Source organism: Pan paniscus, chromosome X (genome assembly GCF_029289425.2).
Source record: "Pan paniscus chromosome X, NHGRI_mPanPan1-v2.0_pri, whole genome shotgun sequence".
NCBI classification, from domain to species: Eukaryota; Metazoa; Chordata; class Mammalia; order Primates; family Hominidae; genus Pan; species Pan paniscus.
Genome location: NC_073272.2, coordinates 139117158 through 139143551, shown reverse-complemented (window position 1 = coordinate 139143551; position 26394 = coordinate 139117158). Strand labels below are relative to the sequence as shown.

General features: G+C 40.5%; 1 protein-coding gene across 2 annotated transcripts in view; it reads left to right on the top strand.

The window, feature by feature from the left end:
- MCF2 (MCF.2 cell line derived transforming sequence) overlaps positions 1 to 26394 on the top strand; it is a 112285-nt gene continuing 85891 nt past the window's right edge. Inside the window, exon 1 of one of the 2 annotated variants that reach the window (XM_034949775.3) lies at positions 1 to 287. In XM_034949775.3, the coding sequence (XP_034805666.1) occupies positions 20 to 287 (268 nt within the window). In that variant the 5' untranslated portion in view covers positions 1 to 19. The remainder of the gene's footprint in view (positions 288 to 26394) is intronic. The other variant, XM_034949776.3, reaches the window with a different exon arrangement.

Here is a 26394-nt window from a genome sequence, read left to right as displayed (position 1 = left end):
CCGGCTCTCCAGCGTGAGGATGGCAGCGGCAGGGGCCGGGCCCTACCTGGGTTCGCCAAGGCTGGCGGCCAGGCACATGCCCCAAGCTGCCGCTTCGGCGCCGTGGACCTCAGTGTCCTGCGGCAGGATCCCAGGCCTGCCCCAGAACCCAAATGGCTGCACTTTCATGCCGATAGCCCAGGCGATCCCTCTGCAGGTGGACATGGCCATGGCCCTGCAGCGCGTGAGGATTGCGGAGAAGTACGGGAAGAACTACCTCTGCCTGCTGCAAGCAGTCTTCGTGGCAGGTAAGTCCCCTCCTCTCATCTCCTCCCCGGCGGCCTCGGGCTGGCTTGCCCTTCTTCTCACCCGCTGCCTCCCCAGCCTGGCCGGCTTTTCTTTATTTTCCAGTCCACACCCCTCCCCGCGCGCACTTTATTTTCCAGTCTATACAACCCCCTCCACCCCGCCCGCCCGCCGCGCGCACACACACTTTCCTGCTGCAGTGGCGCTCCCAGCCACGAACTCGCTGGGTCATCCGTTCTCCGTTCCTCTGGCCAGCTGCCGCGCTGCAGGCGTGCAGCTCTGGTCTCAGCTCGCAGGAGGTGAGATCAGGAGCTCTGGTCCCGCAGGAGGACCGTGGGAAAGTGCAGGAAGCAGTATGAAACTGTCTCTGCCATTGCTGGTTCAGGTTTCCTATCCCCTTCTCACCCACTTTGGTGCGTCCCCGGAGAAGTGGGAATAGAGTGTATCTTCCCACACTGCATCTCACACACCAGAACCCAGCCTCTTTGAGGAGTGCACTTCCCTTGTAATATTCCCTGAAGTTGAAAAAGCAATTTTTTTTTGTTGTTGTTGTTTTTCCCATAACGCATGTGGAGGAAACCAAGTCAAAAAGGCACTCAGGTTCGGAAACCAGCAGCAGGGCCGTGGCAGGGCAGGTGGGGGAGGAGTTGTAGGGAAACAGCTGCTGCCACTGACTTGGGCTTTGCACCCAGAAAAGCGCATCTTTTCATCTTGGTCCATGAGCTTCTTGCTTCCCTACAAAGGCAAAAGCTCTTGTTTGTCTGGAAGGACAAACAAAAGCAAAGACAAGTAACTCACAAAGTCTTTACGGCCGCTGCCATGGTTTGATTAAGGGGAGTAAGTGGGATAACATGGACTTGGTCACTTGCCAGTCGTGATACACTCACATTTAGCAAGCTGAAGTTGCCCAGCTTTGGGGTTGATGCAACAGGGAGGATGCTGCAGGCTGTGGGGCTGCGTTCCTATGGGGCCATTCTGACTGGGGCACCGGGGCTGCCTCAGAACAGAGTGCAACTCTGAGACCTGAAGTTCAGCCAGAGCTTTTCAGAGAAGTCTGCAAGGTGCTGCAATTGATGTGCGCGCCTTCCTGTGCACCCAAGGTAGTTTTGACTGAGTAGGTTCTAAGCCTTGCAGTGGAAGTTTTGGTATTCAAAAAATAGACTTGGTGGCAATTTCCCACAAATCAGATAGCCACAATACATGTTCCAAATATACCTCCCTATTCAGTGCTATCCACAAATCTAAAGGAGGCCATGCAAACATCTTCAGTTAGACCAGAGGAATTAATTCAAGGCTGTGGTCTGTGCATCTTCATCACACAGAACTCTTTGGTCTTGCTTGTTTTGTTTTGAGCTGGTCTATATTATTTTCTAGATGTAATAAATCATTAAGGGCAATGTGGTGATGGGGCACAAACTAGTTCCGGTCTTAAGAGCAATTTAAATAGTTTTTGGAGACTACAAAAAAAATCTTGCTGAAACATTCCGTGCAGTACAGTGGAAAGTACTTTGCGTTTTGTTCTCATTTACCTTCTGCATCATCTTGGGAGCTAAAAAAAAAAAAAACAAAAAAACTCCTTTGGAGGAATGCATGCTTAATCACAAAGGTTAAATTAGTTATGCTATGAAATGTTAAGTTGATATTTTTGCTGCTAGTGATTTCTCTTATTTCTAGAGTTGTGTGATGTGTCATCTGTTCACACTTTTGAAGGCTCCTACATGTTGACAGGCCCCCATTCCTGTGGCATTACAATGTGTCATAACACCTAAATGACACCAGTTGCTGTGCTGTGTTTTTACCTGGGCTTGCAATACTTTTGTACCTTTTCAGCATTTGCCCTGGAAGGGACTTGTAGCCATGTGATTAGAGTACACACTATAGTACAACAATTTTAAATGTAAAATGGATTTCCATATACTTCAAAGCTATTTATATATTAAAATATGTTTACAAAGTTTTTCATTGTGGTAAATAACTTTCTGAACAATCACGTCAAAAATGACCATTGTGGATTGCTCAGGCCCAGAAATTATGCTACAGTGTAATAAGCTAATGACATATGTGTGTGCAGAATCTTCCCTGGGGCAACCAGAAGAGAAAATGATTGGCTTCACTTAGGGAGTTAGGGGAAGACTTGATGGAGAGAGTGATGCATGAGTTGAATCTTGAGAGATGCACACAAATGTCCAGCTGGACAGCGGGTGGGGATTGAACGTGGTAGGGATAGGTGGGTGAATGGTATTCCAGGCAAGGAAATAAGATATGCAAAGACAAGCAGAGAGAGGAGAGCAGAGTAGGTTTGGGGAATTGTAAATTCCTTTTAAATGACTGGAGTGTAAAATATGGGGGGTAAAGGAGAGAGAGAGATTTGGAGAGGTAGGAGGGGCCTCGTAAGGCATGTTGAGTGGTTTTACTTTATTTCCAGAGCAATCGGAAGCCACTGGAGTGTTGTAAGCAGGGCAATAGAGAAAGCTGCTGCATATGATTGAACAGGTTGTGCACTGCAATACCCCTGGGGCCTCCACTGACACAGACCACACCAGGAATGATGCCCTTACTATGGCTGTACAGTGCACAGTATACACAGTGGTCAACAGCAGCTATGAATGGTGGAACTTTTTGCTTTCACAAAGATCATTCAAGTTGTGTGGAGGATTCAGTGTGTGGCTTATGCCGTGGAGAGGAAGAAGACTGGAGATAAAATGACTAGTTAGAACACAGTTGAAGTAAGCTGGCTCTCAGTGGATAGAGGCATGGACTGTCACTTCTGGGGATGAGGAGAAGGGGAGAGGTCTGAGAGGAATTAAGAGGGTAAATTGATTTGACTTGGTGACTAGTCGTGGTGTTCGAGGGACAGGGAGGAGACTAGGTTAATTTCAGGTTTCTGGTTAGGGTGACTGAATGGAAAGAGATACCATTAACACAGGGAATGGAAGAGGAAGAGGTAGTTTGATTTTCAATTTTGGGTATGTGGTTTCTGTGGAACATTCAGGTAGAGCTGACGAATGGGTCTGCAGCTGGGAAGAAGTAAATGTTATTTCTTATTCTCATCATCTATAGGGTTCATTAAACATCTCCTGGCACTGAAGTTCTTTCCTTAAATCTACTTCTCCATGGGCTATATTGATAACTCAGCAAGTCTAGTACAGAAGTAGGCACACATTATAAAATTACCTTTCAGACTTGTTCTTTATATTTTCCCTCACACATTTCTTTACCTGATGATGAAAAAAAATGAAAAAAAGAAACGTCTTGTATTCATCACGGGAGGAAAGAATGTAAGCTATTCTGATCTAATGTAACCTCAGATAACTTACATAATTAGTTGTGAAAACCTGTTCACTGCAAATTTTACTCATCAGAGTATAGCTCAGGGAGATATGTAAATCACAACAAAATTTATTCAGTGTGCATTCCAGTATGGTATGAAGATTTATTTCAATGATGATGGGTCATCTATTAGGCCACACGATACTGTGAGTGTTCCACGTAACTGATTTTTCTGGGTAACTGAGGTTCAACACTTTTAGTGCCTGACTTTTTCCCCTTAAAATATGTATCCATTTTGGATGAGAAGCTTTTCAAAAATACTATTTACCTTCCTGACCCCTGAACCTGGAAATAATTGCATCCTTTTTTGATGGGTTAAGATTGTCCTTATAATAGCATTAGTTCTTTCAATGTGCTGTATTCAGTGCTGCCTCTGGGCTCCTAAACTGTGGAGGGCTGTTTGTCCCTATACTAAATGGGGACAGATTGTTCTGCTTTTTAATTTTCAATGCCTGACTTTTACCCTCTAACTTTTCCATAGATTTCCTCTCTGTTAGCTGATATTTTTTGCTGCTGTTAATTTAACTGTTTCTACTGGCCAGTTGTTATTGCCTAATTCTCCATGCCCCCTCCTCCATTGCCTTCTCTGAGTGTTACGAACTAGGGAACAAGATAATCAAGCTTGTTCGAACTGTGTGAAAAGTATAATAGACCATGAGTAGGCCTGTGGGGAATCTACCTCAACTAATGTATATGAGCTTTAGTACATGGACTCTGTGATATCTATTCCAATTGCAAAACATCTTTTTCTTTTCTTTCTTTCTAGTTCCTTTGTGCGTTTTGGAGGGTTGATGCAGTTAAATAAGTTATCAGTAAAAATCTATGTTCTCCTGCTAATCGAGGTATAATAACATGTGAAATTGTAATATTTTACTTCCTTGTAAAACAAACAAGTGTGTTCAGAATCTATCAGCAATTCCACGTGCATTTTATCCACTGCATTTCTCAGACATGCCTGTGCTTGGCACCAGAAGGCACTTCATTCTTAAAATTTGCCCCCAGGTTTGAAAGCAAATGTCCCTGTCTCTGCTCAGCATCTTCTTAAGCAAGCATCCTCTGAAGGCTCAATAAACAACTTGCACCTTACCTACTCTAGGGCAGGAGCAGAGGCCAATCCTATGAGGAGAGATGCCTTCTATCTGATGGCTGACAAGGCCAGTGCCTCTTTCTGTTGCTTCGACGTCTTGTTCCAGAGACAGCTCCTGGCCAGAGGCCAGTGTCACAGAAGTTACATTTATTTTTTCACCCAAACTTCCCCTCATTGTATGTTTATGGCAGATGTAAGAATCTGAGTGACTTCTTGTTACTTCCAGCACTGGGAAGATGCCATTGAGCAAAATCCTGAAGGAGGTAGGAAGTGAACTACCAGAGGTGACTGGGGGAGAGTGTTTCAGGAAGAGGGGGCAGTCAGTGGAAAGGCCTTGAGACAAGAGCATGCTGACAAGTTCAAGGAACAAGAAAGAGACGGGTATGGCTGAAGCAGAGTGAGTGTTTGCATATGTGTGTGTGTGTATGTGTGTGTGTGTTGTGTGTGTGCATGCGTGCCTGCATGAGATGAAGCCATAGATGTAATAAAGTCTGGATCACATAGGGCTTGGTAAGAATTTAGGCTTTTACCCTGAGTCAGATGATGAGCCATTGGAAGGTTTTGAGCAAAGGAGTCACTTCTGTGTTAACAGAATCCCTCTGGATGCTGTGTAGAGAATAGGATTAAGGTCAGACAAAGATGGAAGCAGTGAAACCAGTTAAGAGGCTATTAGCATTAATGATGGCAACTTGAACCAGAGAGGTAATTTGTGGAGGTGGTAAGAGTGATCAAATAGATTCTGGATATGTTTTGAGGATAGAGTCAGAAGGATTTGCTAATGGTTTGGATATGGAGTATGAGAGAAAGAGGAGTTAAGGATAATGCTAACATTTTTGGCTTTAGCAAGTGGATGGCAGAAATTTTCATCAGTGGAGATGGAGATGCCTGCAGGAGGCGTAGGTTTTCGGGGAAAAATTATGAATATCAGAAGTTTGGCTGTTTGAACCTGTTAACTTTTTTTTTTTTTCCGAGATAGAGTCTCACTCTATCACCCAAGCTGGCATGCAGTGGCACAATCTCAGCTCACTGCAACCTCCGCCTCCCACGCTCAAATGATTCTCTCACCTCAGCCTCCCAAGTAGCTGGGATTACAGGTGTGCACCACCACACCTAGCTAATTTTTGTATTTTTAATATAGAATCATGTTGTCTGCAAACAGGGATAATTTGACTTCCTCTCTTCCTATTGGGATGTCCTTTATTTTTTTTCTCTTGCCTGATTGCTCTGGCCAGGACTTCCAATACTATCTTGAATAAGAGTGGTGAAAGGACATCTTTTCTTGTGCCAGTTTTCAAAGGGAGTACTTCCAGCTTTTGTCCATTCAGTGTGATGTCGGCTGTGGGTTTGTCATAGATGGCTCTTATTATTTTGAGGTACGTTCCATCAATACCTAGCTTATCGAGAGTTTTTTTTTTTTAACGTGAAGGGGTGTTGAATTTTGTCAAAAGCCTTTTCTGCATCTATTGAGATAATCATGTGGTTTTTGTTTTTAGTTCCCATTTATGTGATGAATCGCATTTATTGATTTGCATGTCTTGAACCAAACTTGCATCCCAGGGATAAAGCCTACTTCATCATGGTGGATTAGCTTTTTCATATACTGCTGGATTCTATTTGCTAGCATTTTGTTGAGTATTTTTGCATCTATGTTTATCAATAATATTGCCCTGAAGTTTTAGAATTGTGTCTCTGTCAGGTTTTGGTGTAAGGATGATACTAGCCTCATAAAATGAATTAGGGAGGAGTCCATTTTGGAGGAGTATTTAGGGTTTTCTAGGTGTATGATTGTAGCAGGACAAGCCACAGACAAAACCCCTCAGACACCGAGTTAAAGAAGGAAGCAGTTTATTCGGCTGGGAGCATGGGCAAGACTCCTGTCTCAAGAGCCGAGCTCCCCGAGTGAGCAATTCCTGTCCCTTTTAAGGGCTGACAACTCTAAGGGGGTCCGCTTGAGAGGGTCGTGATTGATTGAGCAAGCAGGGGGTGCGTGACTGGGGGCTGCATGCACTGGTAATTAGAACGGAACAGAATAGGACAGGGATTTTCACAGTGCTTTTCTATACAATGTCTGTAATGTATAGATAACGTAACCAGTTAGATCAGGGGTCTATCTTTAACTACCAGGCCCAGGGTGTGGTGCCGGGCTGTCTGCTTGTGGATTTCTTTTCTGCCTTTTAGTTTTTACTTCTTCTTTCTTTGGAGGCAGAAATTGGGCATAAGACAATATGAGGGGTGGTCTCCTCCGTTATGATCATGTCATCAGCAAACAGAGATAATTTGACTTCCTCTTTTCCAATTTGGATATCTTCTATTTCTTTGTCTTGTTTTATTGTTTTGGCTAGGATTTCTAGTACTATGTTGAATAGGAGTGGTAAGAGTGGACATCCTTGTCTTATTCTAGTTCTTAAGGGTAATGTTGTCAACTTTTCCTCATTCAGTATGACCTTGGCTATCTGTTTGTCATATATGAGAGCCTATTTTTAAAAATAGCTTTTGTAGAGCTATAATTCACATACAATTAACCTACTTAAAGTATGCAATTCAATGGTTTTTAGTATAATCACAGAGTTGTGCAACCTTTACCACAATCTAGGTTTAAAATATTCCCATCACCCCAAAAAGAAACCCCATACTCGTTAGCAGTCACTCTCCATTTTCTCCCAACCACCTTTTTCCTCAGCCCCTGGCAGTCACTAGTCTACTTTCTATTTCTATAGATGTGCCTATTCTGGACATTTCATATACATAGAATCATACAATATGTGATCTCTTGTGACTGGCTTCTTTCACTGAGCATAATGTTTTCAATGTCCATTCATGTTGTCGTTGTGTCATTCTTAAAATGGCTGCATCTTATTGCAGTGCATAGATGTGCCACATTTTAATTATCCAATAAAAATGATAGGCATTTGTGTGGTTTCCACCTGTTGGTTATTATGAATAATGTTGTTATGAACATTCTTATACAAGTTTTTATGTGGACATATGTTTTCATTTCCCTGTGGTATGTATCTAGGTGTGGAAATTGCTAGGTCCTAGAGTAACTGTATGTTTCATCCTTGAGGAAATCCCAGACCGTTTTTCAAAGCAGCTGCACCCTTTTACATTCCCACCATCAACATATGAGGGTTATAATTTCTCTACATTCTTCCTAGTACATGTTAATCTCTCTTTATTTCCCAGCCATCCTAGTGGGTGTGAAATAGTTTTTTATTGTAGTTTTGATTTACATTTCCTGAATGACTAGTGATGTTGAGCACCTTTTCAGGTGCTTATTGGCCATTTATATATCTTCTTTGGATAAATGTCTACATGGATTATTTGCCTGATTTAAGATTGGGCTTTTCCTCTTTTACTGTTGAGTTTTAAGAGTTCTCTATATACTCTGGAATGGAGATCTTTATCAGACATTTAATGTGCAAATATCTTCTCCCACTCTGTGGGTTGTCTTTTTACGTACTTCATGGTTTCCTTGAAGCGCAAATATTTTTAACTTTGAGAAGGTCGAATGTATCTATTTTTTTCTTTTATTGCTTGTACTTTGGATGTCAAATATAAGAAAACATTGCCTAATCCAAGGTCATAATAAATTACAACTATGTGCTTGTCTAAGAGTTTTATAGTTTTACTTCTTATACTTAGATCTTTGATCCATTTTGAGTTGATTTTTGTGTATAGTGTGCGGCAAAGATTCAGCTTCATTCTTTTCCATGTGCACATCCAGGTTTCCCAACATCATTTATTAAAAAGAATATCCTTTCCCCGTTGAAATGTCTTGGTGCCCTGGATGAAAATAAATTAACCTTCGGTACAAAGATCTATTTCTGGACTTTCAATTATTTCCCACTGATGTATCTATAAGTCTGTCATAATACCTATCTTTATTACTGTAGCTTTGTACTAATTTTGAAATCAGAAAATATAAACTTTCCAAATTTGTTTTTCTTTTTCAAGATTGCTTTGGTTATTCCAGGTCCCTTGCGTATCCATATGAATTTTAAGACTAGCTTGAAAATTTCTGTGCAAAAAGCCATCTGGGATGTTGCTAGGGATGGCATTGAATCTGTAGATGAATTTAGGAAGTACCTTAACCTCATTTTTATAGTGGCACAAATTGAGGTTTCCCAAACTATGGACCATTCACATTTAACATATTTGGAATTATTTACTATAATGGATATTGGCATTCTGCCCTTCAGTGCTCACATTGGATAGTTATTCATCTTTAGTTTGTCATGAATTTACAAAGTTTATGGCTGGGCGCGGTGGCTCTCACCTGTAATTCCAGCACTTTTGGAGGCCTAGGTGGGAGGATTGCTTGAGCCCAAGATTTTGAGACCAGCCTGGGCAAGATAGTGAGACTTCATATCTACAAAATATATTTTAAAAAATTAGCTGAGCATGGTGGCACACTCCTGTAGTCCCAGCTACTCAGGAAGCTGAGGTGGGAGGATCACTTAAGCCCAGGATGTCAAGACTGCAGTGAGCTGTGATCTCGCCACTGCACTCCAGCGTGGGTGACAGAGTGAGACCCTAACTCAAAAAAAAAGGAGAAAGTTTGCAACATATTCATTCCTAGTATGAGAATTATTCTAGACACTGTGCTGAAGTCTTAAAAGGCAAGAAGGTATCAACCTGATCTCTCCCAAGGGAAAACAATAATACAAATGAAAACAACAACATCATCACTAACTCAGTCGCCTTTGTGTTTGTGATTCAGCATTTGGCAGGCACGTCTGTGTAGGACTGGGGTGGGATAACAGAAGAAATGAGAGGCATATGTTTGGATACCACACTGCCAGGAATCGGCAAAGGCTTTTTCATGCTGGACAAGACAATTTGTCAATCAAGTGTGTAGTTATCCTCCCTGTGGCAGGAGATATTTTTTAGGAAAATAGACTGCAGTGGCTCGATAAATGGACTTGGACCAGATCTACAGTGGATTTGCTGATGCTTTAAGCAGGAAAAATATTTACTTATTTCTATTTTTACATATTGTAAATCACCACGTATGTAGTTCTTCTTTACAGACTGATTCAGTTCCTCTCAAAATTTACCTACATGTTTTGGATTTCTGAATAATAAATTCATTCAGCTGTGATTATTAGGGAGGTTCCCAAGACAATGTCAGCTCCTGCTGCTGTACAGGGAAAACCTGCCATCTCTACTGAATGGTTTTTAATCTGAAGGAAGGCTGAAGGAAAAGGTTTCCACAGACATGCTCTTAATTAAACACCTACAAGAGATATAGTCAAGGAGCAGCAACCTGGGACACTAAGCCTGTGGGGGGAGGTCTTCTCCCTGTCACTTCCCACCAGCTGTTTCTCATTTTTTCTCATGCATTTTTCCTGCCCTCTCTCTTTCATCCTTCTCTTTTCTCGGTTCTTCCCCTTATTTCTCCCTTCTTACTCCTGTCATTTCCTAGTGCCTTTGAGTCTTCTTTTTCCTGTTTTTATTTTCTGTTTTTGGTAGGGAAGTATCTTTTATTTCCTCATCTTATATTCTTATAATTAAATTATGTATATGTGATCTTTGTAAAATATCTAAACAAAACAAATGCCCATAAACTAATAAATGAAAGTCATCCATGTGCCTAGCCCAGTCCTGCTCCTTGGTGGTAAACACTGCTAATAGTTTGTGTGTGAGGACATAGGAGGTTTTCTATGAATATAGATATATCAATTCAATTCAAACATTTATTGATCACCTCCAGTGTGCTAGACACTATTGAGATATTATGGTGAACAAGTAAATAAATCTCTGCCTTCAGGGAACTTATTTCTAATGGTGAGAGCAACAATAAAAAATCCACATATATCTAGATATTTTACCAAACTGGGATCATACACCATATGTTGATCTAAGACTTGTATTGGAATGTGTGTATTTAAAAATTACTTCATTACGAAAATTTTGATACACATAAAATAATGCAAGAGGAAAAGTAAAGTATATAATATAAAATCATGATGCTAAGATATTTTAAAATTTCCCTTTCATAGAGCACAAAGAGGCTACTGTATCTTTTCAGCATAAAGCATTTGCCCAGTTTTGTCTTAATGGGCTTATAGTAGACCCTGTAGATGCTACTGGAATATGAATTTTGCATAAGTTTGTGGCTGGAGGGTATGGTAGAGGTTGAGCTGCCCTTTCATAAATGCCTTGACTAGGTCAGCATCAGCCGCTGCTATCAGCCAAGAGTATTCTTTACATTCAAGGATACTGAGAGTTCTCTGGTCATCACGTCTTCATTTGTACTCTTGTACCATTGTTAAGTGGAAGCAATAGCTGTTGCATATACACTGTGATGAGAAGAATAACCTTTGAGAGTTATTTTAAATAACATTTTCTCTATTTTAACTGAAATTGTGTGATTAGGTATATGTATTCTGAGACTCTTTGATGGCAATTAGAAGGAATATGCATATTTGGGGGCATCTTTGAGTTTGCAATTGCAGGCTAGATCATGGGATTAGCCATAGAGCAAAAAGCAGTGGCCCTGTTTTTATTTGTAATTTTGCACTTGTCAGTTTACAAAAGAGGGTCAGGTTTACTTTCTTCATTAACATATTCAAAGGACCATGAACAGATATTGTGTGTTCTTCTGCATGCATTACAAACTAAAATAAGTCATTTTAATTGGATTTACCATTGCAGATGTTGTACATTTCAAAATGATTTTATGAACCCAAGAAGAGGTGAATAGCTACAGAGTAGGAGATCTGGCATTTAGTCACGTCTACATGGATATTGTGAGTTCTGATATCAGTGGGTCATCTTGTCTCTTCTTATAGCTTGTGCTTTAAATAGCTGCTCTCAAAAGGTCTGATGCCATAATAAAAAATTAAATAGGAGTTAATGTAAATATTTACCTATTGCTAAGATAGTATGTTTGGAAATATTTAGTGGTGGCTGTGGCTGTAGTGGTCAGGGACTAGTGTTTCTTTAAGCTCATGTTCAAACATGCCCCTACTCGTTTACACTGCAAGAACTGAATGGTGATTATTTGGGTGAATAAAATAATGCCCTTTCAGATGCCTTTTCCCCACATTTCTGTTGTTAAGGAATACTCTGGCATATTCAAAATGTCGGATGAAGAGATTTCTTTTTAACTGTGCTTTGCAAATTATCCAAGGAATCTAATTCTCAAAGGCAGTTATATTCATGACTACAAAAAATTTTTTAAAAACCCACACAATTAGCCAGATGTGGTGGCACTTGCCTGTAGTCCTAGCTACTCAGAAGGCTTAGGCGGGAGGATCGCTTGAGCCTAGGAGTTTGAGGCTACATGAAGCTATGATTGCACCACTGCACTCCAGCTTGGGTGACAGAGTGAGACCCTGTCTCTAAAAATAAATAAATAAAATAATAAAAAATAAAGATGGAGATTAAAGTTTTAAAACCCTCCATTTTAAACACTTAATATTTTCATGTCTGCACACTATATGAATGCACATATACGTGTAAATATTGATGTTTACAAAAATTACAGAAATGAATGGCTTCCCTTTATTTGCAGCACATACAAACATGTCTGGCCTATGAAAAGGCATGTTTGAAAAGATGAGGGAGCTCACTATCATATTGCTCTCGTCCTTGGAAACAGGTCTTAATTATTAATATACTTAAGGTTATATTGTAACCTTAATATAATATTGAGTCAGGACCTGAAGAGGTGGAAGGTCTTTCAGGTCCTGACTCAATATTATGTGCTGAAAGCGTCCCAGGAGGTACTTGGCGTAGGTTAAGTATAAAACCTTTTTATATTTTCATTTTTTTTATACATGATCTATTTTATCAGTTTAGTGCTGGATGTCCTTTCACTGTGTGCTCTTGGCATCCTGGGCTCAATACTATTGTAACACTTATCACTCTGGGCTTTCACTGCTTCCTGCCTCTACATGTAGAGTCCCAGGAGATCCAGACCAGTGTCTAACTGGTTTCTGTATCTATCCCCAGTGCTGCACAGGGCCTGATATAAGATAGGAGCCTAACAAAGGTTTGTTGAAAGAACAAATTCATGAATGATTAGAGTGGCTGAAAAACACATGGAAAAAAAAGTTAAAGTTGTGTGGAATTGTAGATTCCTGTTTTGTATTCCTATTCTTTCCTTCCATCCTCTCATTCCTTCCTTACATTTCACATCTTCCTTAGAATTCCACTTTGTGCTACTGAGGGTAAAATAATCCTGTGGTTCCTTCCTTTAAAACACACTTAAAAGTCTGAGCATCTGAGAACAGTCAGATCTGTGCATGTTTTTTTTCCAGATGTGGACACTATTCATTATTATGTGCTCTGTAAGCACGTGGTAAAATGACATTGAATGCATAGTAGGTGCTCAGGCGAACACTAAAAGTTTGGGTTGACATTGTACATGTCTTTAATGTGATCTCAGAGTTCCTTTGATCTTTGTTGCCACATCTAACTGATTTTGTTTCTCCATTTTAGATTGTTTGTGTCAAGTCATTCGTATTTACCCTTCAGCTCTAAAGGGGTAAAATTCTACTTGGGATGTTTTCTTTCAGTTATGACTAAAATAATTTTAAGGTGGTCCTTCAAAATGGATGTTTTGTGAAAAATGAAAAGTAAACCTGTGATAAGAGCAAAATCCAAAACCAAAACACATCTGTAATGATGTTGTTGCACATATAAGTGCTTGCTATTGTTAGATTTTTAAAAAAATGTTGCTTAAGTGGTGAGTATAAAAGGTTATCCTGCTCTCCTTGAAATTTACATTTCACACACTACAAATGCAGTGGAGCATCTTTTCAAGTGTTCATTGGCCATTCTTATTTCCTCTTCTGTAAAATGCCTGCTTGTGTTTTATTTTTCATGTATTTATGGGGTTGTCTTTTTCTTATTATTGACTAATAATCTTTTATATATCCTTGATATTAATTACTAATTCTTTGTCGTTACATGTGTTGAAATTATCTTCAGTCAGGTTTTGGACTGTCTCATCACTTTCTTTATCATGTATTTTGAGGAAAGAAATGAAAAATTTTAATGTAGCATAATTAATCAGTTTTTTATTTTATGCTTTCTGCTTCTTCCATCTTGCTTTAAAAAGTCTATCCTACCCATAGGTTACACAGATATCATACTATATTTTCTCTGATCTGATTCCCAACAGTGTAAGATTTGAATCCTCACCAATGCATGACCATTAGCGTGAAGGTGGAAATTGTTAGATATCCCAGGGGTAACTGCTATTCTTTGTTGGCTTCTCCCACAAGATATTCGCCTAAGTAATGATTTTGGCCTCTGAGGATTTACTTGTCTTTCCAGCCAGCTCAGCGATGCATTAAAAAAGATTTTTTTTTGAGACAGGGTCTTGGTCTGTCACCCAAGCTGTAGTGCAGTGGTGGAATCACAGCTCACTGCAGCCTCGACCTCCTGGGCTCAAGCGATCCTTCCACCTCAGCCTACCCAGTAGCTGGGACTACAGGCGCCTGCCACCACACTTGGCTGATTTTTGTATTTTTAGTAGAGACGGAGTTTCACTGTGTCGGCCCAGCTGCCCTCGAACTCCTGACCTCAAGTGATCTGCACGCCTTGGCCTCCCAAAGTGCTGGGATTACAGGTGTGAGCCATCGTGCCTGGCTGAAAAGGATTTAATATTATTTTTCCCACCATGTTTTTGTATTTTGTACTAGAAGGTTTTTCAGGATTTTTAGTTACCCATATGACCAAGAAGGGGAGCTCCTCCATGTTTTTCAAACTTAGACGTTCAATGTTTGGATTCAAATATGATATCTAATGTAGGAGTTTTTCTTGTACACAAGACGTGAGATATGGATCGGGAAACATAACCCATTACCCCATCTACAGATGGCTTAAAGGGGGAAAAGATGGGAGTGGTGTTCTGGCTCTGGGGTCCTTTGTGATTGTTTGGGGAAGGTGATGCAGAATTAAAATCTTTGCAGAACTATAGTGGTAATAAACTCAGCATGTTACCTGTGGCGTATTCGTATGGTCTGCAGCAACCTCAATTCTTGCCTCCTCAGAAGAAAGAATTCAACTGAGGGTCATAAGGCAGAAGAAGAGACCGAGGCAAGTTTTAGAGCAGGAGTGAAAGTTTATTAGAAAGCTTTAGAGCAGGAATGAAAGGAAGTAAAGTACACTTGGAAGAGGGTCGGGTGGGCGACTTGAGAGATCAAGTGTATGGTTTGACCTTTGGTCTTGGGGTTTTATATGTTGGGATGCTTCTGGGATCTTGTGTTTCTTCTCCCCTGATTCTTCCCTTGAGGTGGGCTGTTGACACATGCAGTGGCCTGCTAGCACTTGGGAGGGGAGCATGCACAGTGTGTTTACTGAAATTGTATGCATCCTTACTTGAGGCATTCTTCCCTTACCAGTCAAATGTCCTAGAAGGTCATAATACCAGTTAAACTCCACCACTTTTCCTCTTAATGTGCATGCATGAGCCCACTTACCCAACTCCTGAGATCTTATCAGGAGCTGCTGATCACCAGTTTCAGATGTTTCTGTTTATTGGGAGATGGCCTTTCCTTGGCACTGGCTGTGACCAATTATTATCTTAGAGAGACAGTTTCATAACTGCCTGATCATCACCTGTTGGTTGCCTGACATTCCTGGTGGGAAGGTGTCCCTCTCCTGCCCTGCTCATGTCTGACTAGCTACCCTCTGTAACAAGCATTGTCTGTGACTGCATGAATGCTAACTTTTACATGAAACCTTTGAAATTGTAATGTCATTTTTTCTTTATAACAATGGCCGACATTTATCGAGCACCTACTATACACTAAGGTAAGTGCTTTGCATATATGAAAAATTTATTCATTACAATAACCCTGTGAAATAGGTGCTGCCATTTTTTCCACTTTACCAATAAAAGAAACAGACACAGATTTTAAGTAGCTTGCCCAAGGTCACATAACTACCAAGTGGTACAGCTGGAATTTGAATCCAGTCAATCTGTTTCTGGAGTGAGAACTCATAAGGAGTATGCTATATGACCTCTATAGGAAATGCTTATTTGTTCAGAAAAATAAGTTTTTTCCATTCCAAGATGGCCAAATAGGAACGGCTCCAGTCTGCAGCTCCCAGTGTGATCAACACAAAATATGGGTGATTTCTGCATTTCCAACTGAGGTACCTGGTTCATCTCACTGGGACTGGTTGGACAGTGGGTGCAGCGCATGGAGGGTGAACTGAAGCAGGGTGGGGCATCACCTCACCCGGGAAGCACAAGGGGTCAGGGGATTTCCCTTTCCTAGCCAAGGGAAGCCGTGATAGACGGCACCTGGAAAAATGGGACACTCCCGCCCAAATACTGTGCTTTTCCAATGGTCTTAGCAAATGGCACACCAGGAGATTATATCTCACACCTGGCTCAGCAGATCCCAAGCCCAGAGAGCCTTGCCTACTGCTAACACAGCAGTGTCAGATCAACCTGTGAAGCAGCAGCCTAGCAGGGGGAGGGGGTCCGCCATTGCTGAGGCTTGAGTAGGTAAACAAAGCAGCCGGGAAAGCTCAAACTGGGCGGAGCCCACTGCACTCAGCAAGGCCTGCTGCCTCTGTAGTCTCCACCTCTGGGGGCAGGGCATAGCTGAATAAAAGGCAGCAGAAACTGCTGCAGACTTAAACGTCCCTGTCTGACAGCTCTGAAGAGAGCAGTGGTTCTCCCAGCATGGTGTTTGAGCTCGGAGAACAGACGGACTGCCTCCTCAAGTGGGTCCCTGACCTCCGTGTAGCCTAACTGGGAGACACCTCCCAGTAACGGCTGACTGATATCTCATAAAGGCAGGTGCCCCTCTGGGACGAAGCTTCCGGAGGAAGGATCAGGCATCAATATTTGCTGTTCTGCAATATATGCTGTTCTGCAGCCTCCGCTGGTGATACCCAGGCAAACAGAGTCTGGAGTGGACCTCCAGCAAACTCCAACAGACCTGCAGCTGAGGGACCTGAGTCTTAGAAGGAAAACTAACAAACAGAAAGGAATAGCGTCAACATCAACAAAAAGGACATCCACAGCAAAACGCCATCTGTAGGTCACCAACATTAAAGACTAAAGGTAGATAAAACCACAAAGATGGGGAGAAACCAGAGCAGAAATGCTGAAAATTCTAAAAACCAGAGAGCCTTTTCTCCTCCAAAGGATTGCATCTCCTCGCCAGCAACGGAACAAAGCTGGACAGAGAATGACTTTGATGAGCTGACAGAAGTAGGCTTCAGAAGGTCGGTAATAACAAACTTCTCCGAGCTAAAGGAGGATGTTTGAACCCATAGCAAGGAAGCTAAAAACCTTGAAAAAAGATTAGACGAATGGCGAACTAGAATAAACAGTGACCTGACGAGCTGAAAACCATGGCATAAGAACTACATGACACATGCACAAGCTTTAATAGCTGATTCGATCATGTGGAAGAAAGGGTATCAGTGATTGAAGATGAAGTTAATGAAACCAAGCGAGAAGAGAAGTTTAGAGAAAAAAGAGTGAAAACAAACAAAGCCTCCAAGAAATATGGGACTATGTGAAAAGACCAAATCTACGTTTGACTGGTGTACCTGAAAGTGACAGGGAGAAAGAACCAAGTTGGAAAACACTCTTCGGGATATTATCCAGGAGAACTTCCCCAACCTAGCAAGGCAGGCCAACATTCAAATTCAGGAAATACAGAAAACACCACAAAGATAATCCTCAAGAAGAGCAACCCCAAGACACATAATTGTCAGATTCACCAAGGTTGACATGAAGGAAAACATGTTAAGAGCAGCCAGAGAGAAAGGTTGGGTTACCCACAAAGGGAAGCCCATCAGAGTAATAGCAGATCTCTCGGCAGAAACTCTACCAGCCAGAGGAGACTGGGGGCCAATATTCAACATACTTAAAGAAAATAATTTTCAAGCCAGAATTTCATATCCAGCCAAACTAAGCTTCATAAGTGAAGGAGAAATAAAATCCTTTACAGATAAGCAAATGCTGACAGATTTTGTCACCACCAGGCCTGCCTTACAAGAGCTCTTGAAGGAAGCACTAAACATGGAAAGGAACAACCAGTATCAACCACTGCAAAAAACATGCCAAATTGTAAAGACCATCAATGCTAGGAAGAAACTGCATCAATTAATGGGCAAAGTAACCAGCTAACATCATAATGACAGGATCAAATTCACACATAACTATATTAATCTTAAATGTAAATGGGCTAAATGCTCCAATTAAAAGACACAGACAGGCAAATTGGATAAAGGGTCAAGACCCATTGGTGTGCTGTATTCAGGAGACCCATCTCATGTGCAGAGACACACATAGGCTCAAAATAAAGGGATGGAGGAAGATCTACCAAGCAAATAGAAAGCAAAAGAAAAAAAAAAAGCAGGGGTTGCAATCCTAGTCTCTGATAAAACAGACTTTAAACCAACAAAGATCAAAAGAGACAAAGAAGGCCATTACATAATGGTAAAGGGATCAATTCAACAAGAAGAGCTAACTATCCTAAAGATATATGCACCCGATACAGGAACACCCAGATTCATAAAGCAAGTCCTTAGAGACCTACAAAGACACTTAGATTCCCACACAATAATAATGGGAGATTTTAACACCCCACTGTCAATATTAGACAGATCAACGAGACAGAAGGTTAACAAGGATATCCAGGACTTGAACTTAGCTCTAAAGCAAGCAGACCTAATAGACATCTACAGAACTCTCCACCCCAAATCAACAGAATATACATTCTTCACAGCACCACATCACACTTATTCCAAAATTGACCACATAGTTGGAAGTAAAGCACTCCTCAGCAAACGTAAAAGAACAGAAATCACAACAAACTGTCTCTCAGACCACAGTGCAATCAAATTAGAACTCAGGATTAAGAAACTCACTCAAAACCGCACAACTACATGGAAACTGAACAACTTGCTCCTGGATGACCACTGGGTAAATAATGAAATGAAGGCAGAAATAAAGATGTTCTTTGAAACCAATGAGAACAAAGACACAATGTACCAGAATCTCTGGGACACATTCAAAGCAGTGTGTAGAGGGAAATTTATAGCACTAAATGCCCACAAGAGAAAGCAGGAAAGATCTAAAATCGACAGCCTAACATCACAATTAAAAGAACTAGAGAAGCAAGAGCAAACACATTCAAAAGCTAGCAGAAGAATAAATAACTAAGATCAGAGCAGAACTGAAGGAGATAGAGATGCAAAAAACCCTTCAAAAAATCAGTGAATCCAGGAGTTGGTTTTTTGAAAGATTGACAAAATTGATAGACTGCTAGCAAGACTAATAAAGAAGAAAAGAGAGAAGAATCAAATAGACGCAATAAAAAATGATAAGGGGGATATCACCACCGATCCCACAGAAATACAAACTACCATTAGAGAATACTACAAACACCTCTATGCAAATAAACTAGAAAATCTAGAAGAAATGGATAAATTCCTCGACACATACACCCTCCCAAGACTAAACCAGGAAGAACTTGAATCTCTGAATAGACCAATAACAGGCTCTGAAATTGAGGCAATAATTAGTAGCCTACGAACAAAAAAGAGTCCAGGACCAGATGGATTCACAGCCGAATTCTACCAGAGGTACAAGGAGGAGCTGGTACTATTCCTTCTGAAACTATTCCAATCAATAGAAAAAGAGGGAATCCTCCCTAACTCATTTTATGAGGCCAGCATCATCCTGATACCAAAGCCTGGCAGAGACACAACAAAAAAAGAGAATTTTAGGCTAATATCCCTGATGAATATCGATGTGAAAATCCTCAATAAAATACTGGCAAACCGAATCCAGCAGCACATCAAAAAGCTTGTCCACCATGATCAAGTCGGCTTCATCCCTGGGATGCCAGACTGGTTCAACATATGCAAATCAATAAACATAATCCATCACATAAACAGGACCAATGACAAAAACCATATGATTATCTCAATAGATGCAGAAAAGGCCTTTGAGAAGATTCAACAGTGCTTCATGCTAAAAACTCTCAATAAACTAGGTATTGATGGAACGTATCTCAAAATAATAAGAGCTATTTTTGATAAACCCACAGCCAATGTCATACTGAATGGGCAAAAACTGGAAGCATTTCCTTTGAAAACTGGCACAACACAGGGGTGCCCCCTCTCACCACTCCTATTCAAGATAGTGTTGGAAGTTCTGGCCAGGGCAATCAGGCAAGAGACAGAAATAAAGGGTATTCAGTTAGGAAAAGAGGAAGCCAAATTGTCCCTGTTTGCAGATGACATGATTGTATATTTAGAAAACCCAATTGTCTCAGCCCAAAATCTCCTTCAGCTGAGAAGCAACTTCAGCAAAGTCTTAGGATACAAATCAATATGCAAAAATCACAAGCATTCCTATACACTAATAACAAACAAACAGAGAGCCAAATCATGAGTGAACTCCCATTCACAATTGCTACAAAGAGAATAAAATACCTAGGAATCCAACTTACAAGGGATGTGAAGGCCCTCTTCAAGGAGAACTACAAACCACTGCTCAACAAAATAAAAGAGGACACAAACAAATGGAAGAACATTCCAAGCTCATGGATAGGAAGAATCAGTATCGCGAAAATGGCCATACTGCCCAAGGTAATTTATACATTCAATGCCATCCCCATCAAGCTACCAATGACTTTCTTCACAGAATTGGAAAAAACTACTTTAAAGTTCATATGGAACCAAAAAAGAGCCTCCATTGCCTAGACAATCCTAAGCCAAAAGAACAAAGCTGGAGGCATCATGCTACCTGTCTTCAAACTATATTACAAGGCTACAGTAACCAAAACAGCATAGTACTGGTACCAAAACAGATATATAGACCAATGGAACAGAACAGAGGCCTCAGAAATAACACCAGACATCTACAACCATCTGATCTTTGACAAACCTGACAAAAACAAGAAATGGGGAAAGGATTCCCTATGTAATAAATGGTGCTGGGCAAACTAGCTAGCCATATGTAGAAAGCTGAAACTGGATCCCTTCCTTACACCTTATACAAAAATTAATTCAAGATGGATTAAAGACTTAAATGTTAGACCTAAAACCATAAAAACCCTAGAAGAAAACCTAGGCAATACCATCCAGGACATAGGCATGGGCAAGGACTTCATGACTAAAACACCAAAAGCAATGGCAACAAAAGCCAAAATTGACAAATGGGATCTAATTAAACTAAAGAGCTTCTGCACAGCAGAAGAAACTACCATCAGAGTGAACAGGCAACCTACAGAATGGGAGAAAATTTTTGCAATCTACCTAACTGACAAAGGGCTAATATCCAGAATCTACAAATAACTTAAACAAATTTACAAGGAAAAAACAAAGAACCCCATTAAAAAGTGGGCAAAGGATATGAACAGGCACTTCTCAGAAGAAGACATTTATGCAGCCAACAGACACATGAAAAAATGCTCATCATCCCTGGCCATCAGAGAAATGCAAATCAAAACCACAATGAGATACCATCTCACACCCATTAGAATGGCGATCATTAAAAAGTCAGGAAACAACAGATGCTGGAGAGGATGTGGAGCAATAGGAACGCTTTTACACTGTTGGTGGGAGTGTAAACTACTTCAACCATTGTGGAAGACAGTGTCACAATTCCTCAAGCATCTAGAACTAGAAATACCATTTGACCCAGCAATCCCATTATTGGGTATATACCCAAAGGATTATAAATCATGCTACTATAAAGACACATGCACACGTATGTTTATTGCAGCACTAGTCACAATAGCAATAACTTGAAACTAAGCCAAATGTCCATCAATGGTAGACTGGATTAAGAAAATGTGGCACATATACACCATGGAATACTATGCAGCCATAAAAAAGGATGAGTTCATGTCCTGTGCAGGGACATGGATGAAGCTGGAAATCATCATTCTGAGCAAACTATCACAAGGACAGAAAACCAAACACCGCCTGTTCTGACCCATAGGTGGGAATTGAACAATGAGAACACTTGGACACAGGGCAGGGAACATCACACCCCGGGGCCTGTGGTGGGGTGGGTGGAGGGGGGAGGGATAGCATTAGGAGAAATACCTAATGTAAATGACGAGTTAATGGGTGCAGCAAACCAACATGGCACATGTATACCTATGTAACAAACCTGCAGATTGTGCACATGTGCCCTAGAACTTAAAGTATAATAAAAAAAGAATTAAATGTGTTTAAGATAATAATCCCCAAATATAACATATTGGTGCTGTGATGTCATTGCAGTCTTTTTTCCCTAGCATACATTTCCAAAAGCGTAGCCTACTTCTTATGTTTTTGGTATTTTTTTCTTTCATATCTCTTTTTTAAATAATTAAATCCTTTTGAAAAGATAAGTGGAAAAAAGTACATTCATCGTTCAAATGAACTTTTTTCTTATAAATACCAAATTTTTCCTTGAGCTTTTTGGTAATGGCTTAGTTGGGATATAATACACGTATAATACAATTTACCCATTTAAATTAAATGTTTTTAGCATATTCACAGAGGTGTATATAACCATCACTGCAATCAATTTTAGAACATTTTGTTACTCCCTAAAGAAACCCTGTATATTTTAGCTATCATTTCCGAAGCTCCCTGATTCCCCTAGCCCTAGGCAATCTCTAATCTATTTTCTATCTTTCTCTCTATGCTTATTCTAGACATTTCATAGAAATGAAATAACACAATATTTGGTCTTTTGTGTCTGGCTTCTTTCACTTAGCGTGTTTTTTTCAGGATTCATCCATGTTGTAGGATGTATTAGTCCTTCGTTTCTTTTTATTGCCAAATAATTTTCCACTGTATGGATATGCTGCTTTTGTTTACCCATTCTACAGTTAATGGATATTTGAGTTATTTCCACCTTTGGGGTTTTATGAATAATGTGGCTATTAACATTTGTGTATAAGTTTTTGTGTAGAAATATGTTTTCATTTCTCTTTGCTGTATATCTAGAGGTAGAATTGCTGGGACATGTGGTAAATCTATGTGTAACCTTCTGAGGAATTGCAAAACTCTATTCCGTAGGGGATGAACCATTTTACATTTCATAATAACATTTTACATTTACATGTATGAGGGTTCCAATTTGTCCACGTACTAATCAACACTTGTTCTTGTCCATCTTTTTTGTTACAGACATCCTCTTGGGTGTGATGTGGTATCATTGTGGTTTCCATATACATTTTCCTAATGACTAAATGATGTTGAGCATCCTTGCATGTGCTCATGGACCACTTGTATATCTTCTTTGGAGATATGTCTATTCAAATATTTTGCCCATTTTAACTCAATTCTTTGTCTTTTTGTTATTGATTTATAAGTGTTCTTTATATTCTAGATACATGTCCCTTATCAGATATACGATTTGCAAATATATCCTCTTATTCTGTACGTCATCTTTTCACTTTCTTAGTATCTTTTGAAGCACAAAGTTTTAATTTTGATGAAGCCCAATTTATATAATTTTAAACATTTGTACTTTTGATGTAATGTATAAATAAGAAGGTTTTGCCAAATGCAAGGTCACAAAGATTTACTTCTATAATTTAATATTTTGATTGTTTTAGCTGCTACATTTTGGTGTTTGATCCACTTTTAGTTAATTTTTATATATATACATATATATATGACATATGTAGATATCCTGTTATTTCATCACCGTTTCTTGAGAATACTGTTGTTTTCCCCAGTGAATTTATTTGTTCTTGTCAAAAGTCATTTGAGAGACGTATCATGATGGCTGAATAGAAACGTTTCATACTTGCCCCCTCCACTTAGAAAAACCAAAATAGTGTATAGACAATCACACATTTTGGATACATTATCCAACAAAGAACACTGAACTTCAACAGAAGAGTGACAGGAAACACCAAAATCAAGGAAAGAGAAGGAAGAGAGGCAGCCTGCTTGGCCGGGATTGGCAGGCAGCTGGGAGTGACTTCCCAACACAGGGAAAGGTTAAGTGAGAGACTTTCAGTGACTCACATCCCCACACTGGAATCATGCAATCCTGGCCATGGAAGAGGCCCTCTATCTTCTCAAAGCCTGAAACAAACATAAGGAGTTACCAGGAGACCGTGAGATGGAACTGCTCCAGGGAAGGAACTAGCACTAGGACCCACACCTGTTCTGAGTCTTGAGTGGCTACATCAAGACACTATTTGCAGTCTTAGCCTTTAACAGACTGCACAGTATCCTGGAACCCAGCGGTGTTGGGACTGAGGTGTTATTGCTGCTGGAAACTGGGGAATCAGCCTGCTGATAACTGCCAACATTGCTGTCAGTGTACACTACCCTGGGGCACAAAGATAGGCATGCTCAGAGACTGGGAGTGAGCTGGGAATGAACTTACGCAGCTGGAGCTGAGAAGCAAGTGCATGGGTTGCAGCTGCCGGTGCTAGAAAGCGAGGACCACTGGGACTAAGCTGGGACATGAGTGAAGCATGAGTTGTGGCTGCAACTGAGTCATGGGGCTCCTACAGCTGGGGCTGAGGCACAAGCTAAAAATGGGCTACCACTATGTTGCTCAGGTTAGTCCCAGTCATCAGGGTTCAAGTGATCCTCCTGCCTTGGCCTCCCAAAGCACTAGCATTACAGGCATGAGCCAGCATGCCCAAGCAGTATGCTACCACTGCTAGAGCTGGGGAGTGTGCCCCACTGGGATCGGAGTGTGAGAGTTACATGTGCTCACCACCCACCAGCTTGGACTGTGGCCACCAACAGCCCCACCCTCTCCAGTGACAGGGCCTTAGCATGGCTGCTACCACCCTTTCCCCAAACACTGCCCAAAACCTGAAGATCACCCAGATCCTACCTACCACAAGCAGTGCCTGCTCTCACCATTGGAGACCTGAGCATGAGCCTTCCCACACCCCCTGAGACAGAGCACATAGCCTGGAATAATGAGGGATGAACAACCCAATTCACCACTTTGGGCACCTGAACATTCCTCCTAGGGGCTGGATGTACGACCTAAACTCCTGGCTACTACCACCTCAGCTGACACCTACCTGCAAATGCTACCTGCAGGCCTGGAGACTGGCTTGGCCAGCACATTGCAGCCACCACCTACATCAGTGCATACCACTTGGGCATGCTGGCTCATGCCTGTAATGCTAGTGCTTTGGGAGGCCAAGGCAGGAGGATCACTTGAACCCTGATGACTGGGACTAACCTGAGCAACATAGTGAGACCCTATCTCTTAAAAAATAAAATAAAATAAGCCAAGCATGGTGGCACATGCCTGTAGTTCTATCTGGGTAACAGAGCAAGAACCTTTAAAAAAAAAAATTCAAAATATTGATTTTAAAGAAGCTCAGTGAGATACAGGAGAATTCTGAAAAATAATACAAAGAAGTCAGAAAAACAATCAGGGTATGAATGAGAAGTTTACCAAAGAGATGGATATTTTAAAAGAGAACCGAATAGAAATTCTAGAACTCAAGAATTACTTGAAAGAAATACAAAATACGTTTGAAAGCATCAGTAATACACTAGATCAGGCAGAAGAAAGAACCATGGAACATGAAGACAGGTCTTTTGAAATAACCCAGATAGAGAAAATAAAGAGATTAGGATAAAAAAAGAGCAAGCAATTTTTTGGGACATTTGGGACAAAATAAAGCTACTGAACATATGAATTATCAGTATCCCTGAGGGCAAAGAGAAAATGAAGAGGTTAGAAAATCTATTTAAAGAAATAATAGATGAAAACTTTCCAACCCTAGCAAGAGATTTTAGGTGTTCAGATGCAGGAGTCTCAATGATCCCCAGGAAGATATAATGCAAAAGGTCTTCTTAAGGGCACATTATATTCTGACTTTCTTAAGTCAAAGATAAGGAGTGAATTCTAACCACAGCAAAAGAAAAGTGTCTAGTCACCTGTAAAAGAAACTGCATCAGACTAACAGCAGATTTCTCAGCAGAAACTTCAGAGGCCAACAGAGAATGGGATGATACATGTAAAGTGCTGAAAGAAAAAAAATACCAGCCAAGAATACTATATCCAATAAACTATCCTTCATAAATGAAGGAGAAATAAAGTATTTTTTAAACAAGCAAATGCTGAGGAAATTCACTTTAGGGCCACCAGACTGGCCCTGAAAGAAATGCTCAAGGGAGTCCTAAACCTGGACACACATTTACTGGACATACATTTACTACCATAATTGAACTCATAAGCATAGAGAGTAGAAGGATGGTTACCAGAGGCTGGGAAGGGCATGGGGTGTTGGGGGAGAGGTGGGGATGGTTAATGTGTACAAAAAAAAAAAAAAGAATGAATGAATAAGACCTACTATTTGATAGCACAATAGAGTGACTATAGTCAATAATAACTTAATTGTATATTTTTAAATAACTTAAAGAATGTAATTGGATTATTTGTAATAATAAGGATAAATGCTTGAGGGGATACATACTCCTTTCTCCATAATGTGCTTATTTCACATTGTATGCCTGTATCAAAATATCTCATGTGCCTTGTGTGTGTGTGTATGTGTGTGTGTATATATATGTATATATATAATATACATATATATGGTTTGTGTGTATATATATATATACACACACCTACCATGTACCCATAAAAATCAAAAGGAAAGGATTATAATATCCTTATAAAAAACACATGAAAACAGATAACTCACTGATAAAGCAAACACACAAAGGAGAAAGGGACACAGATACTAATCTGAGGAGCA